Consider the following 17,775-nt stretch of genomic DNA (forward strand, 5'->3'; position numbering starts at 1 on the left):
CAAAAAGGAAAAAAAAAAAAAAAAGAAGGATGTTAGTTATCCAGACATTGGTTTGATTCCTGGCCAAAATTTACCTACCTGGTGGATAGTTTTACTTAAAGATAGTTTTGTTAAAGAAGGCAATAAAAAAACTGGTTAGTTATGAATCTAATTCCAATCAGGGACGTAGAAATATTTGGTGAAACTGGAATGATCAGCAGACTTGGGAGAAAGTGACTAAGTCATCCATTAAGTTAGCTAAGGAGAGCTACAGATGAAAATCCAGGAATCATCAGATATATTATATGTAACATATGTGTTAGATACTTGGAAGAGAAAAATTCCAGACCCAGACGACTTCAATCCCATGGCTGTATAAAAGCAGATAATGTCAGTAATAAAGATAAAGGACAAGGATCTAGGAAAACAATGTGCCCATACAAGGAGGAAACACAGGGGCTCTAAGCTCTAACTTCAATAATGCATAATGGAAGTTTCTAGCCCAGAATAAGTTGACCAGTCAAAATATACCATGTGCAGCCAATTAATAAAGTGATTTTATGAATAAAGTGATTTACTTGGAGCAATAAGAAAAGAAATGAGGAAAACCAGTGGAAAGATGAACCCTATGATGGGTGTAAATGGTCTAAGATATTTGTGCTCCACTCTCAGACTTCTCCATCTCAGCTGATGACAAGCCCATCTTCTCCAGTAGTACACTCATCCTTGACTCTTCTTTATCTCTCATGCTACCTATCCAACTCACTTTTTAAAATTATATTATCTCTATCATCAAAATAATTCATAATCCAACCCTATCTTGCTCCCTCCACTATGAACCCTCTGTCTGAACTACCAACATCGTATACCTTCCTCCTTCCTGGACCCCTTCTCCTCACCCCACTCTCCTTTCTTCACATTATTTAAACCATTTGCCAGTCACTGAGCTCAGTGCTTAATATTTATTTCCCTGTTTATTCCTAGCAATTACTCCACAAAGGCAGCATTATTATTATAACCATTTTATACTTGAGGAAAATGAGATTGATGGAAATTAATAAACAGTTCAAAATCAGAGGCAAGAAGTAACAGAGCCAAGATTTGACTAAAGATTGTCTACACTGTTAAATACCTTATATTTTCCTCCTCTTCTATGTGGTCACAGCAATTTTTGTGGCTCCTTTCTCTGTCACTACGATTACTGCATTGAATGGTCATTGTCTGTGTACTTGCCTCACTTTTCCACTAAACAATTGAAATCTAGAGAAATAACTATTAGTAACAGATATCATTTACTGAGTTTCTACCATGCCCTGTACATTTATTCACTCATTATACCTAATGACTGTCTGCTATGTACCAGGCACTGTTCTAGCTGCTGGGGATTCAGTGGTGAATAAAACAGAGAAAGATCCTGCCCCTTAGCAGTTTACATTTTGGTATAGAAAGAGACCAATATTTACAAATGTGTCTATAATACAATAAGTGGCGACAGGGACATAGACACAGGCAGGTTGTTGGATGTGATAATGGGAGTGTATGGAAGTTCTCTTCTGAGTCCTTCTATTTTTTTTTACTGGAAAAAAGTCATCAGCTGAGCATATAAGTAGGGAGAAGAAGTGTCAGGTAATAGAGGATAAAGATCATGGGAATCAGTCAGCTAGGGAAGTATAAGGTAAGTATAAGATAATTTGGCTGGGTGAAAACACACTAGGATGACTAATCTTTTTATCTTTTTTTATGAAAATAAAAGATCAGTTATCCTAGTGTGTTTTCCCCCAGCCAAATTCAGCTGCCCTGGTTCAAGTGCAGATTTAACCAAGCAGAAGGCACACTATGTTAAGTTCTTTGTGGATATCATTTAACTTAAATTTCATAACTACCCTATAGGTTGTTTTCATCCTGTATTTTACAAATGAAGAAACTGAAGTTAGAAAATGTCTCATTCTCTGTAGGTCATGCAGGTGGGAAGTATTGGAATTAAGATTTGAATCCAAATCTGTCACCTTCACACCTTGAGTTATTAACTTTGACACATGTCCTTATCAGACAGGACCTTCATCTTTGTCTCTATATGAACTTAGTAAGTTCTCAGTGAACCAACTTTGGAAATGAAGTGCATGGATATGGGAGATGAAGATTTGGCTAACAATTGATTCTTAGGTGTTCTGGTAGACCAAAAAGTTAATACGAGTCACCAGAGTTGAGACTGCTAGAGAAGACTAATTAGATATGAGTTGCATTAATAAAAATGTAGTAACAAGCCCACCATAGACCAGACCAACGCTTTCACAGGGTATCAGCAAACTTGAATGCATCATCCAAAGGAGAGCAGAGAGAGTGGTTGGTAACCATAAAGCATGGAGAAATAGGGGGAGTTAGGAGGCTACTTAGCCTTGGAAACTTAGTACGGTAGCTGTCTTTATGCATCTCTACAAGACAACCATATTCTGTGAATCTAGAGCATAGAATTCAGGTTTAAAACAAAAGTCACAAAGGTATATTGTGCCTCAGCATAAAGAAGGATGATTGTGTGTGACGATTGGAGCTGTCTGAAATCAGCTGCTGTATGGGGTGGTGTCTGCCATGCAATTGAAAGGGATCAAGAAGGCATTCTATGACCTTTTTGCGGATGTCATGGGAGATAGTCACAGCAAGGACAGAGGTAAGACTGAGTTGTCTGTTTTCCATGTCAACATCCTGACATCCTTTGGTGCTTGTTTTCCTTCACCAAACAATGCTTTTTCTCATTATCTTCAGTCAAATTGTATGGGAATCCCAACCGTGACACATATTAGCTCTGTGATGGTGGAAAAAATGACCTAAGCTCCTTTTCCCTGTCTCCTCATTTATAAAATAGGAACAATAATAGAACATCTCCTACAGATCTGTTTTGAGAGTTAGATGAATTAATCCATATAAAGTACTTAAAACACTTTCCAAAGGCTGTCTTCCCAGTCTTACTTCCTCATCTCCTATTACAGCTTCCAGGGCTATCTCCTTGATTAATTTATTGTGTTCAAATCTTCATGTTAGGATCAGTTTCTGGAAGATCTTAACATAAGAGAGGACGAGTGACCAGAATCTTGAAAGACATGTAGAATTCACTGGACAGGAAGTAAAAACAAACAAGAAAACAAACAAATTTAAAAAAATTCAAATAGGGCAGGATTCCTTTAGTGCAGGAGAAGAGAACCAAAGCCCTATTTGTACTCAGGTGTCTTTCCTCGAGTAGGGGTCAGACCTTTTTTTGGTAGGGCTCCTAGAAAGTATTTGTAGGAAAAGACAGTAAGAGACTGGATGATCCCCCACTGCACATTAGATAAGCTATTTCAGAGCCAACAGCTCAATTCAGTGCAGGTGGACAGAAGGTCCTAAAACTCTTGAAATAATACATGCAATTCAGCATGCTGTACTCATGAATCTTTAACTAAAGAGCTTCTTTGTGTCTTTTGCTTTTTTGAAATACAACTCAGGATCCAGGAATGTGATACTTAACCCCGAGAAGGAAACCTTGTACAAATGGTTCCTTGAAAGCCAGCATGTAGCCTGTTCATAAATTTTATGATGTGTGAAGCACATGTTCAAGGAAGTATTTATTAGTAAGGCCATAAGTTAAATTAGGAAGGGTGGTTCATACCTTAAATATTCTGTCACTTTCCATACTGTTTATATATACAGATACAAGCATGAAACTCAAATTTGTTTTTAATGTATTCTTCTGACAAATAATTTACTCTAGTCAAATGTGTTTTCTTTTTGATCCCCAAATGTTTTGCATTTGGGGGAAAATGGGAAAATGCTTTCAAATTATTCTTTAAATGTTAAAGTTTCTGTGCAGATATCACAGAATTATTTTCCTGGTGGATTTAATGAAATGTAGTATTATTTCAAGGAAATTAGTATCCCTGAAAATTAGAGTATTTTACCTTCAGGACATTATGATGAATTTGGAAACTGGTTAGTCACTGTGCTCTCTCTGAAAGCCTCACTTAGCGTAACCAAGTATAGGAGTAGCTCATTTCAGCAAACTCCTGCCCAGAGCACTCCAAAATGAGAGCTGAGGTTGGAAAATTGTAAACTTTTCAGAACTTAAAAAATCATTGTAACTACACTCTGATATTAAAATCCCATAAATTAGAAATTATGTATACTACAGACTATGCTGCCTATTATATTGAGAGCCTAGCTTTATCCTGGAGTCTCTGTATGAATATGGGTAATTTTACACACTTAAAGAGCAACATATTTATTAAAAGAATCCAAATTTTTCTTTATTTTTAAAACGAGGAATATTGTGTGTGTGTTTGAGAGGATGTTGTGTATGTTGTTCTATGATGGGAAAAATGACTCATATGAAAACAAAAATATAATAAACATGCTGCAAAAGTATGTAGTGTGTGCCCTAAACAGTTACTTCTTGAATCCACAAAGTAGTTTAAATATAAACTCAAAGTTAAATATATATATATATATCTTGTGAAAATAATTTTTCAATATTCATTTGTTATATTTCCCTGCCATACAGTCATTGAAACTATCTAAAAAGTGATAATGGCCTTAAGTAAAACCAAAAAGGCACAGATCACTGAGATATACTGGCATACATTAAAGAGAAATGAGCTGATTTTTAAGTATGCAAAGCCTCGGTTCGTTGCACAAATGGTGAATAGCAGTGTTGTTGAAGTATTGTGCAATGAAACCTGCTGGTAATGTTTTCTCTGCATTTAAAATTCTGACTAGGAGCCAAGGTTTATCTTTAAACCTCCATGCTTGAACAAGTTCAAACAAAATGTTCCTCATGGTAACTTGCCCTGTTTTCTTTTTGATCTAGTAGATTTCCTTTATAAGGGACAGAATAAGCTATGGACATTCAGACACAAGACATAAAAATACCTGTGATGACATTGTTTCAAGGCATCAAATGTTTACACATGTTTATTTTCTATTTAGTTATTAAAATTCTAGATTTTGGAATCTCTCACCTGGACTTGACTAACTAGGTTTGCAAATCATTAGCAGCATGACTTGGACCTCTGTTCCCTTCACGATAACATGGATATACTGAAAGCATGTCTCCCATATATTTGTGATGGAGATTAAAAGAAATAATGTATGATAAGCATCTAGCACTATGCCTGACTCGTAGAAAGTACTCAGCAAATATTAGCTATTATTGTTATTATGGGTCTGCTATGTGCCAGACACTGTACTAGGCTCCTTGAATAATTTCACTGTATAGTTACAAAAGACCTGCAGGGAAAATATAATTGTCCCTATTTTATAAATTAGAAGACTGAAGCTCAGAGAAAAGGCCAAGAAACTAGCTGTAAGAGGCAGGACAGTGATTCAAACCCAGGCCTCTTTGTCTCCATGGTTTTTTCCTCTGTGCATGTCTTGTCTAATACAGTACCAGTCACATGTGGCTATTTAAATTTAAATGTTAATTAATTAAAATTAAACAAAGTAAAAAAATTAGTTCCTTGTTTTTTCTGAATGTCAAAATAATTGGCTGGGTATTCAGCAGACACTAAATGAAAATGTCAGAGAAACTGCAGATTTTGCAATTTAGCACACTCTGATAATTCATACATAGCAAGATTTGATTGTGGCTTCACAAAATTAGGAAACTGAAATTTTCAAAGATATTGCCTGTACTAAGACATACTGGAATGCTTTATTTTGTATTCATTTTTGTAATAGCATGTCATTTGGTTAACATTTATGTTTCATTAATCAGATTTCATCCCTTGAATCTACACATTTTTTCTAATTTTACATCTTTGTAAGAATAAAATTATCCTCAGCTTTGCCCAGATACTAATAAATACAATGAATATCTATTACATGCCTAGCACAGGGTTGCACATTATGAGAAGTTTAAAACAATCTGCAGAGAGTGGAATGGTGTTTGCAAAGGGTTGGGGAGTGGAGAACATGGGAGATGTTGGTCAAAATGTATAAACTTTCAGTTAAAAGTTGAATAAGTTCTGGGGATCTAATGTACAGCATGGTAACTATAGTCAATAATACTGTATTATAGACTTGAAATTTTCTAAGAGAATAGATCTTATGTGTTATCACCACAAAAAAAAAAAAGGCAACTATATGAGGTAATGGGGTGTTAACCAACTTGATTGTCATAGTCTTTTCACAGTCTACACGTTTATCAAAGCATCACATTGTACACATTAAATATATACAATTTTATTGTCAATTATGCCTCAATAAAGCTGAGGGAAAAAATTAGTTCCTGAGTTTCACCACCAAGTGACAAGTCTCCGTAGCCATATTTTTAATAACTATGGTGCAGATATAGAATACTGTATTTTCATCATTGCAGAAAGTTCTGTTGGACAGTACTCTGCACTCTGTTCCATATTATCTACCTAGGCTGGTTTACTCTCAATAGGAAATAATTTTTTTCTAAAATTTAGAATAAATGTTCATTAATAAGTTGCTTAAATCTCTGTGATAGACAATATATTTGCTATAGGTAGCCATGTAGACAATAGCTAATTCCATCCAACAGCCTACATAGGAATAGAAAACATGTCCTTAGACTGATCATCACAGTGCCAGAAAACTAGAAGAATCCTCATCTGCAGTTTACGCACCTTTTAATTCAGTGATAAGAACTAATGGTGATGTAAAATTTTAAAGCTGATATGAAAATGCCAAATGAGTCTCTAACATCCCATCCACCTCTAATACTATGAGTCCATGATTTCCATTTGAGGCTCAATAAGCTTAAAGCTGTTTTCAATTTTTTTTTTTTAAGTTTCTGAATATAGTCCACTTAGGTGCAATCTTTGGAAAGAGGAGACAGTGATTTATTATTTACGCCCTTAACACTGATGTTTTGCCCAGGAAATTTTTCTCCTAACTGAAAACTAAATAACCTTTCTATCTAGGCAAACAATATGCAATATTTATCACATTTATCACCCTCTTTTTGCAGACTTTTCTGACTGATATTCGATATCACAATCTGGGGAATTTAAATGCAATAAGCAAATGCGAGTGGCAAAGCAAACAGCCACATAATACAATACTCAAAACAAAGCTGAGCCAAGTCAATTGCCTCTTTGAGAAGAGGTTCTTTCATATAAAACCAATACTATTTAATTTTAGGAGAAATAGTTGAGTCATGAGGAACAGACCTAAAGAACTTCATGCATGAAAAAAGTTGCTGGGCATCAGAAAAAGAGCATTAGATAAAGGATTAGATGATCTGATACCTTCATGGTACCCTGAACATATCTCAACTATGGCATTTATCATACTGTGTGTTAATTGTCAGCTTCCATGCCAGTTTTCTCACAGACTGTGAGCACCTTAAAACCTATTGCCTATCACAGTGCCGTGTGACATGGTAAAATATTAGGCTTACCGAAGAGACACTCCAATGAATTATTATTGGGTAGCTAACATAATCATGGAATGCCATGAAACTGTACATAAAACAACCCCTCCCCCCAACACACAAATTTATAATTATTATCACGAAACCTTCATGCTTCATTGTCTGTTTCTGCCTTAACCAACTTGCTCCAGTCTAATACAACATGGCCCATGTGCCAACCTGCTTCTTTTTGCTAAGGTGATTTAATTAATAGTAAATGCTAAAGTTTTCTCAAATGTCAGAAATGCTTGAAAAATGATACTAAAAATAAAAAATAAACTTTTTTGAAAAAAGGAGCAAGCATATTCATTATTACAAATCATAATTATTCTTTATGTCCCTTACCTTTGAATCACTTTCCAACCCCCTTCCTCCCCACCCCCATCTCTAGTACCCTTACGTGTGTCCTCTCCCTCTAAAAGCTCAATGTATTATTGTGGTCTTTTCTTTCTTTCTTTTCTTTCTTCTTTTCCATCTACCTTTCTTTCTTTCTTTCCTTAATGGGAATTTTTTTTTTAAAAAAAAGGAGCAAGAAAAGCCATAGTTCTGGTTAGTCCTACAGAGAGAAAAAAGTCAAAATGAGAAATTAGGAGCTAGTAGCTGGATATCAGCTTGACATCTTGAGAAGGTACAGTAGTCACTTGGGCTCATGGAATGTGTTCACTAAATATTAGCATAGTCTAAAAGAATTAATGCAGCCACTAGGGAGGCCTAATTTATGGTTTGCAATTTAGGCCTCAAAAATTCTGGCTCATTATGCAAGCTGTTATGCTTAATAACCCAGAAACTTTGGCAATATATGCATTTACATCCTCATTAGGTCCTCCTACATACACACACCTACTCACTTCTGCAAATGTCTTTATGCAACTACCTGGTGGAAGAGTGAGAAGTGGCTCCCTGCACCTGCTTGTGTCTTTTCACTACTAAAGCCACTATCTGGCTCCTAATAAAAATCCTATTTTGGCAGAAACAGCTATGCTGACATCAAACAGACAATGATTTCCCTTCCACAACTACTGCAAGTGCCACTGATCCACTATTCTTTCTTTAAACGGTGGGCTTTTGGGTTTTTTACCATAAAATAACATATTCCCCATAGAAAAGTAAAGCATTGCTCAGGATGATATTGAGATCACAGTACTCATTCTGTCACTTGTTAGGAAGGGGACCCTTCCTATGACAATTTTCTTCCCAAGAAAGGAAGAAATCAAATGTGTTAGCTAGAGTAAGGTCTTTCCAGAATGCAGTTGTTTAATGATCTAAGTTGTTTCCCTTGGCAAAATTACATTTCCTCTATGTTGTACTTCTTTTGAGAGAGCCTGGTTTGCAAACCAATTTTTTATAACATTTGTTTTCCTTTCTGTTTTCCCAAGAAATATTTTAATGAGCATTTAATCATCAAGAGCAGAAGGAGCTAAGGGAAGGCATTTTATCCTATCTCCTGAGGTACTGTCACCAAAGGGTCTATGAATCCCAGGAACACATTCATCTTTTCTTCCCCATGGCCAGCGTTTGCTGACCCCAAAGAATGACTTGGTTTCAGAAACAGCTTCTGATAGGGTGAGATAAGAGGAAGAAAGAACTATACCTACCATGGCAAACACCCTCCACCCCTAGAATGGCCAGGCATACATACACTGTTCTAGTCCACCATTCCGATTTTATCATCTATTTAGAATTGAGCACTATAATTTGGTTGTTAACACACACAATATCTCTGGGTTATTTCTAAACAGTGTCCAGTCAGAGAAACCCTAAAGACACATAGACCAAGAGCCATCCATAAGCTAAACAACATTCCTTCAACAAATGGGGTATATTGAATACCTGTTATAGACCAGACACAGTTATAGCCAGAAGGTATGTGGTAGATTGGCATGAATCCAAGGAAGAAAGGCCTGGTGATTCTCCTGGACATTTCTAATATAACCAAAATTTAGTAAACTCTATGATAAATCAAAGATCAACTTTAATAAGCTAGTCTCTTCTCTGAAATTATCATTGTATGTAAAAACAATGTAACCCATCTGGCTTCTTCATTTCCTTAATTCGCAGAATGTCAGCACTGGGGTTCAGAGCTACAGCTACCTACTCTGGATTTTGAAGATGTCTTAAAAAATGATGAACATGCATATAAGTGGCTCTCCAGCCTCAAGAAAGTAGGCATAGTGCGACTCACCGGAGCATCTCACAAACGAGGAGAAGTCTTAAAACTCGGGAAAAGGATTGGTTTCCTCTATCTCACATTTTATGGGTGAGTCACCAAATGGTCTGTGTTCGGCTATTACAAATAAAGTTTGATATATTTCCAGGAAGGGGGACTCCCTTGATTGAAGATACAGGAATTTCCATATCTTGAGCAGGAAGTCAGATGGAAAGGAGTGTCTAAAAGTGAAGGATTTCTCTGAGAATGACTGTATTTTTTAAAGGAGCTTAAATTCCCAAAGACATCAGGCTAAATACAGATTGCATGCTCGTGTTAGTCAGCTTAGGCTGCCACAACAGAATACAGCAGATGGGGTGTGACTTAAACAACAGAAATTTATTTTCTCACAGTTCTGGAGGCTGGAAGTGCAAGATCAAGGTGACAACAGAGTTGGTTTCTGGTGAGGCTTCCTTTTCCTGGCTTGCAGATGGCCACCTTCTCGCTGTGTCCTCACATGGCCTTTCCTTTGTGCATAGCACACTCCTTCCTGCTGTCTCTTCTCCTTCCTATATAAGAACAGTCCAACTGAGTTAGGACCCACCCTTTTGACCTGACTTCAATGAACCTTAATTACCTTCATAAAGGCCCTATCTCCAAATATACTGGGGGGTTAAGGCTTCATGATATAAATCTGGGGGTGGAGGAGAGAACACAATTCAGCCCATAACAAGTAGGATGGAAAACTGTGTTTCTCTTTTTGTAAAATACTCAGCTTTATAAATGTTAAAGTTTATTAAAGTTTTACCTCCCAAGAGTTGGCTCAAATAAAGTTGAGCCCTGGGGAATTGAAACCAGCCACCAGACGTGTTAAAAACATAAAATTAATATTCAAAAAATTAAGCCTTTAGTAAGTAACAGGAAATACATTTAATTTTAACTTTGAAACAAGAGGCTGTTGGCATAAGAATTTCCTGGGGGGTAACATTAATTATGGAGAGTGAAACACTAACAGCAAACACTAATCTGAAAGAGGGGGTATAACTATTTCTAATTGTTAGGGTGTACCCCTCATGTGAGACAGATACAATTATTCTTGGGCTCATACAATACAGAACATTGGAAGTGAAAATCCAGAGGTTGCAAACTGGTAGTGCACAGGCTGTACTCACATGTGTTTGGTTTGGCCCACACGACATTGAAAGAAGATGAAATTAGTTGTCAACACTTAAACACTAGGAGATTTTATGTTAAATATGTGTCTGACTTTTCTTGAAAGATCAAATCTAGCAACAGCTGAGACTAAATCCCTGCATGCCAACAATCTGCTGGACACAAATCTAGGCTGCCTCTTGAAGAGAGAATAGACTTCTCCTCCAGTTTGCCAAAGTTCTCCTCCCACCCCACATCTGGAAGGGCCCTGCCAGCCTTTGAGTTTTCTACCCTTAATTGAGAGTAAAACCTCATCTGTAGATAAAGAGAGGACTAAAAATATTCAATCACTCGCCTTCAGTGATTTGAGCAAATTTATTCATGGCAGAAGACTCTGCCATGTTTAAACTTGAATAACCCAGCCAGACCCCCACCCCAAGACTTACATGTATCCTTAGCTGATTTGCATTGTATAAAACACGTATCTCCCTTATACCTGCAAGAATTTGAGCTGCCTTCGAGATTATAGCAATAACAACAAAGGAAAGAGGAGAAAAAAACTTGAACTTATTAATAGCTTCAATTGTAGTATTTGTTCTTTATCTAATTCTTACAACATCTTTCTGAAGTAGATATCCTCCAGTTCACTGTAAGAAATCTGAAGCCCAGAGAAGTAATTTGCAACCCAAGTGCCCACAAGTGGTAATAAAGGAATTAAAGGAATCAGAGTGTGAATCTGGGTTTGTCCTATCCATGGGTTTTCTATTCTACTTCGCTGTCAATAATATGAAGAAAGCACATGGAAAAGATGCTTTCAGGCATCAGAGTTAAACAGAGCACTTCAAAATAAATCTCTTCTGAGTTATTTTACTTAGTTTTTATTTGCTGACAATTGACTTTTTAAATGTATCACAATGTGTTTCACAATTTTATAACAGTGGCCAAATTTGAGGGCTTTGCTGGAGTTCCCGAATTCCCACCACCCACCCCCTCACCCATCACACTAAGGGTCAGAATCTTAGGCCTGATTTATGAATTGTGTTTTGTTTTGTTTGTACAGGTCCTGTATAAGGGCTTAATAATTTGGCTGTTGATCTAATATTGTGAAATTTATTGGAATAAATACTAAAGGTCTGTTGTCAAAACAAATCAGACTTTCTACAACTATTCCATGTCCTTTATTGAAAACCTTCCCATCTAACCAGACAGGTTGAACCTACCCCATCACACCTTCCTCAGATTGCCATATTTCTTAAGCTATATATATATATATATTAATAAATGCTTTTTTTGCCACCTTACCCCTACCTTCACCACCAATAACCAAGATCTCTCCATATGTATTTTTTGGCCAATTTTAATTCTCTACGTCAAGAATTTATAGAAGAGAACAGTTTTGTTGTTGTTGCTGTTGTTGTTTTGTTTCCTTTTTGTTTCTTGTCTTTTTGTCAAGAGAACAAGGAAGATGAATATTTTCTATGAAGTTATCCCCCTTTTCTGCCTCTCTGCAGAGTAACATGGGAAAGTGATACTGAAGTCTGGGTAGCAAGAGATTTACAAGAAGAAATACTTATAATGGTTCTCAACCTAGGCTGCATATTGAAATGGGCAATTTAAAAAAATACTGACATCTGCATTTTATCCCAAGAGATTTTTTTTTTTACAGGACTGGTATTTGGCCAGAGTATTAGGACTTTTCAAAACTCTGCAGACGATTCTCACGTGCAGCTAAGGTTGAGAATCTCTGGTGGAGAGGAAGGGATACTTTAAGAGAAGACAGATCTCAATTGGGATAGAACCTGGGTGTTCCACAACCTCAAGTTCACAATATGTGCACTAAATGGCATTTGTCATGCTCTTCTTTCTATTTTGGTTATGCCTAGACATGACTTATTTTTATAACTGAATCAGTAGCTGCCTTGAACAAGATTCCTCTCTTTCTTATCTTTTTTTCTCCACTGGCAAAATATTTTACTCTTGTTTGAAAAACAATTGGTTAGTGAGCAAGTAAATAGAATGAAAAAATGAAGGCAATAAATAATGGAAAAGAGGGACTGTCAGAAATAGGAGAGGGATAAAAACAGAAAAGTAGAAGCAGATTAAAAGTAATCTTTGCTTTCCATGTAGATTTTTCAAGAAGCATCATGAGTATTCTTGCTTAGATGCCAAAAACAATAATAGCTTGTGGGTGGTGCCACTTTAAGCATGCCTCCCTTGGAAAACTAATACCCACTTAGCACTTTTCTATTCAAGTAGAGTTACTAGTTCAGAGAATGTTAAATGCATGGGTCTAAAATGAGAATAGTTATTTTTGTTTCTTGGCTGTCATCTGAGTTGTTAAGTGGTTAGTTGGATGATCAGTAGATTTCAGCATTTCCTGTAGTCTTTGTATATAGTAGGCAAGGGATAAATGTTTAATGAATTAATGCATGCCTAGATATTTTATATAGCACTATAAAACAACAGATGAATGCAATAATTATTAGAGCATTTTATAATTATAAACTTATGTGCAACTAAATCAAAATGGTAATAGATTTGAGGACAAAAGTACACATCATTTTCCACATCTGTGTCTTCTCAGATGCTTGTCACCATTTGTCAGCACATCATCTAGACAATGTCTTTTTCATGTGGCCATGTGAAATGCTCAGTATCTTGAGTGTTTCACATGGTTGCATGCCTTGATAATGATGAAAGCTTTTCTGGGAGAAAACAAGAGCTGGTAAGGAAATTCCCATTGTCAATTTTGTCAAATATATATTGATATGGAGCAATATTTAAAAGATAACCTTTTGGGCCGGCCCCGTGGCGCACTCAGGAGAGTGCGGCGCTGGGAGTGCAGCAGCACTCCCACTGTGGGCTCGGATCCTATATAGGGATGGCCGGTGCACTCACTGGCTGAGCGCGGTGCAGGTGACACCAAGCCAAGGGTTGCGATCCCCTTACCAGTCACACACACACAAAAAAGATAACCTTTTTAGGAGGATTTAAACCTTTGATTTGGGGCAACATAGGTTTTACAGAGTGGAGCCAAAAGCCTCATCCATGTTCTTGCTTCCTCTCCCCTAAAAATCAATGAAAATAACTTTCTGGAGCCTTTTTGGGAAAGGTGATATTATTGAAGAAATCATCTGAGTTTCCTGACATGATTTAACCCAACGGGAAATAGTCACTGTAAACTATACTTATGCATTGCCATCTTCAATGATTACACCAAGTCAAAATGTTTTCAAGAATGTATCCTACAAAGTAAATCCTGAAGAAAGTGCAATGCTGTCAATCACACAGAACATCTTTCTTGAATACCAGCATGTGCAAGGCACTGTGCTAGGCATTTTGTTCTGAACTAGTCTTGGGTTTCTCCTTAATGGAAAATTATCTTTGGTGATTGCTGTATGTGTGTGAATGTAAATATTTGAGTTGGCTTCATCTAAATAATCTGAACCAACAAAAATTCCATAAAACCAAGGAACAGACTGAAACATAACCCCAGACTTTTGTCATTACAAATGAGAGAATGTGAAAATCAACACATCACCCACAGTTCACAGGGGGTGGAAAACTGGCAGGTGATGCTCTCCCAGCATGGTGCAAAGCGTGTTCAAAATGCAGCGATACCCAGCTAACAATATGGCCTTTAGACAAAATGAAGCCAGACTCCTTGAAATGTACATGGGCTACCATTGTGTGAGTAGGCATGGAATTAATAAATATGTTTGATGAAGACCATGTAATGCCATGCAGCCCTTCCTCCCCATCCCCAAGCTAGTCTACCTCAGACACAGCCATATTTATCACATGCCATTCTTCCCCATTCCTGGCCATCCGCCAAAGGGAACTCATAAGAGACAACTGCAGCCACAGTCCCTTTCTTAATTGCTTGCTCAGGACTGCTTCCCTCCCCTCCTACATTGTCCCTTCCTTGCTGCACAAATTTCTCTTTCTATTCTATCTCCTGGCCCTTTATTCTGCCTACAGACTACCCATGCCAAATCTGTCTTTGTTTCTGGCTGCTTTTTGGCCTTTCTCGCCCTTCTCACTTGACCTAGTAACCTTTCCAACCACCACCTGCTACGCCCTCCCTTGACCTGGCAGCCTCTGCAGCTTTAAGGATGAAATCCCCTTTCCCAGCCTCTGCTCTGTGAGATCACTACCAATACCTCATCCCCCAGCTCAGGCATTACAGTAAAACAAAGTAATTATTTTACTTCTCACCCAAATGAGCCAGTTTTGCATTCTGGATAGTCCCTCAGAAAAGAGAAGTAGAAATTTTCCTCTCCTACAAATTCATAACATAAAGTAAGGTAATTTCTACTTTTTGTTGAAGATTCTGCTTTTAGGGGTAATGCATGCAATGCAGAAGAAAATGAACCACACTGTTGTAAGATAACACTACTGTTTGTTTGTTGGGTTGTAAAAAGCTCTTGTCTTTTGAGTCTATAATTCTGAAAAACAACATCGAGAAGTTCAGATGGCCTCCACTAAAAAGGCAAAAATCATACCCTGAAAACTCCTTGTCTAATTAGTTGAACAACTACATAAACTGCCTAGGTCAGGGTATTATTATTTATATAAGTTTATTATTGTATGAGCATGTGAGGGTGTGTATGTGTGTGTGTATCAAAGAAAGAGAGAGAGGAAAAGAGTTGGAGGGACAGGGTTCAGTGTCATTTTCTACTAAAAGTGTTTACCACCTGTATTGTATACTAACTAGTTATCCTGCTTGTAACTCTACTAGTCAAGATAATCTTTGAAACTCAGACGTGCATATATCATTGCCATCGCCACTGTCATATTGAGCTCCTTGCAGACAGAAATGGTGGAATTTTATCTTTAATACCAGCTCAGTGCCTGACACAGTTTTCTCTCAGGAAATTTTAATGAAAGGAAACATTTGCTAAGATATTGAAGACTGCCAGCTGGTCAAGACATCAAAAATTTTTTCTTAGCATTCTCAACATTTATCAGTCCTTCATTCAAAAATTAACCTCATGGACAACTCAAATTGATTCTTCATCAGAAAGGGAAGCAGAAGAGAAAAGATCTTTGAACCTTAACTGACAAGACTGCTTTCTTTCCAGAACTGCACCCAGAAGTTCAGATTTGCTTTTTTTCTAAGAATGTTTTGTTTGCTGGCACAAGCAAGTTGCATTAATAAATGTAGCAAGGTTTAGACTGATAAGAGTAATGAGGTGGAAATGAAAAAAATTTCCTGAAATATTAACTTAGTAGAGTTACAATTTTTCTGAAATATTAAATATTTTTCTGAAATAAAATGAAGGAGGCAAGAGACAGTGAGGAAAAGGGGTAAAAGAAAAGAAAGAGGGCTTGCTATTTAGCTCACTTGGGAGAACGTGGTGCTGGTAACAACAAGGTCAAGGGTTCAGATTGACATACCAGCCAGCCAGCTGCCAAAAAAAAACATATGGATCTTGGTCGTAGTCAAATGTTGTCTTCTGGAGCATTGCATGGAAACTGTATAATTGCTGAATAAAACTTATAAGGCCACAAATGTGGCAGAAAAATATAAATACCTTGGAACCCTTATTTCCAAAAAGTTTAAGAAAGAATTGAGGACCCAAGGCCCCAGAACATCTGTATGGTATTAATTCCCAGAGAGTTGCCCATAGAACCAACAGGGAAACAGACTCTAAGCATGGCTTCAGCATGGGCTATTTGGGTAAGAAGTTGATGTAAGCTGTTCATGCACTTTCCTCTCTGTTTGACTTGCCTCACTCTTTCTGCAGGAGTCCTTTAATACCTGTCATGCCCTTGGATGTAAATTTGCTGGAAAAAATGTAAAATGCTACTCGTGCTGCCCAGTTTTGCATCTGCATGAGTGCCTTGTATGCAGGCTTCATCAGATGAATAAAATAAAGTCAAACAGAAAATGTTTCTAGTGGGCTGTTTGTCAAATACACTCACCAGACCTGTTAAGAATTAACAATATTCAGGGCTGGCTGGTTAACTCAGTTGGTTAGAGTGCAATCTTATAATTCCAAAGTCATGGGTTTGGTTCCCCATATTGGCCAGCCATCAAAAACAAAATTTAAAAAGAATTAACAATATTCAAATGGCCTCCAGGAAGTACAACTGTATAGCCTTTGCAGTATCCACTGGATTTCTGCTAGCATAGGTGAAAGACGTCTGTAAGCCAGCTCAGCATCATTTCACACATTAGATTGTGTGGGCGAAAACTATTGTTTCTTGGCATCTAACCCCTTAGAAATTGCTCCTACCATTAGCACCACCTCCAAATCTGACTTTGAAACAGCTACTTATTTTATATACGTGTTACCAAAAAACATTTGTGAAGTGTAGGGATTGAACACGGAAAGAAAAAACAAATTTACCCATTTTGTTGAAGTTTCTAGCCAAGAAATTGCTTGAGAAAACCACACAGCCCTTCTTGAATAAAAATGACTTCTGGGTCACAAAAAACCAACCTAGAAGTAATTCAGACTTGGGAAGAAAACAAAGAAAACTTGTCTAAGTTCTGAATTTAGTTATAATCCCATCCTACTTTGTAAAAAATTCACACTGGGACTTCTTAATGAATTGTTTTAGATATATTACCAACCAGTGTTTAAGTAGGGGGAAAAAACCTTCAAAGTGTGTATTCTAATAAGTATGAGGGTTTCTTAAGCAGACTAACAAGCTGTGTTCTTTCAGTGATTGTGAACCCCTGCTTATGTTATCAGCCAAGAGCCAGTCCCTGGGGTTCCCTTTGTAATATTAAGTTTCGTAGTAATTAATGTTCCTGCCAACAAAACCACTTGGGTATGAAGTCATCTCATGAATGAAAGGAAAAATAATTTCTGTGTCTCATGCTCCTCTAGAAATCACTTGAGGAAATCTATGAGATAACCAGTTAACAGTTGCTTCTCAGCAAGTCATCTGACCCTGTTACCTCGGTTATACTCTGTGCAGCCAGGAGAGGCAGGTGTTATTGGGATGGGGAAATAATTTTCTATTAAGCACTTTTATGTACTGAGTACTGTATTGAGTTCAGTGCTTTACAGCCATTATCTTGAATCTTCACAATTCTAATAAGAGTCATCATCCCCATTTAACAGGTAAGAAAACTGAG

At 37.1% G+C, this 17,775-nt stretch overlaps 1 protein-coding gene across 1 annotated transcript in view; it reads left to right on the forward strand.

Annotated features, from left to right (window-relative positions):
• BBOX1 (butyrobetaine (gamma), 2-oxoglutarate dioxygenase (gamma-butyrobetaine hydroxylase) 1) overlaps nt 1-17,775 on the forward strand; it is a gene marked incomplete at its 3' end in the record, with an annotated part of 56,945 nt that overhangs the window by 24,127 nt on the left and 15,043 nt on the right. Inside the window, exon 5 of the mRNA XM_008589774.1 lies at nt 9,443-9,641. Within this exon, the coding sequence (XP_008587996.1) occupies nt 9,443-9,641 (199 nt within the window). The remainder of the gene's footprint in view (nt 1-9,442; nt 9,642-17,775) is intronic.

This window comes from Galeopterus variegatus, unplaced genomic scaffold (assembly GCF_000696425.1).
Source record: "Galeopterus variegatus unplaced genomic scaffold, G_variegatus-3.0.2 Scaffold5649, whole genome shotgun sequence".
Classification (NCBI taxonomy): domain Eukaryota; kingdom Metazoa; phylum Chordata; class Mammalia; order Dermoptera; family Cynocephalidae; genus Galeopterus; species Galeopterus variegatus.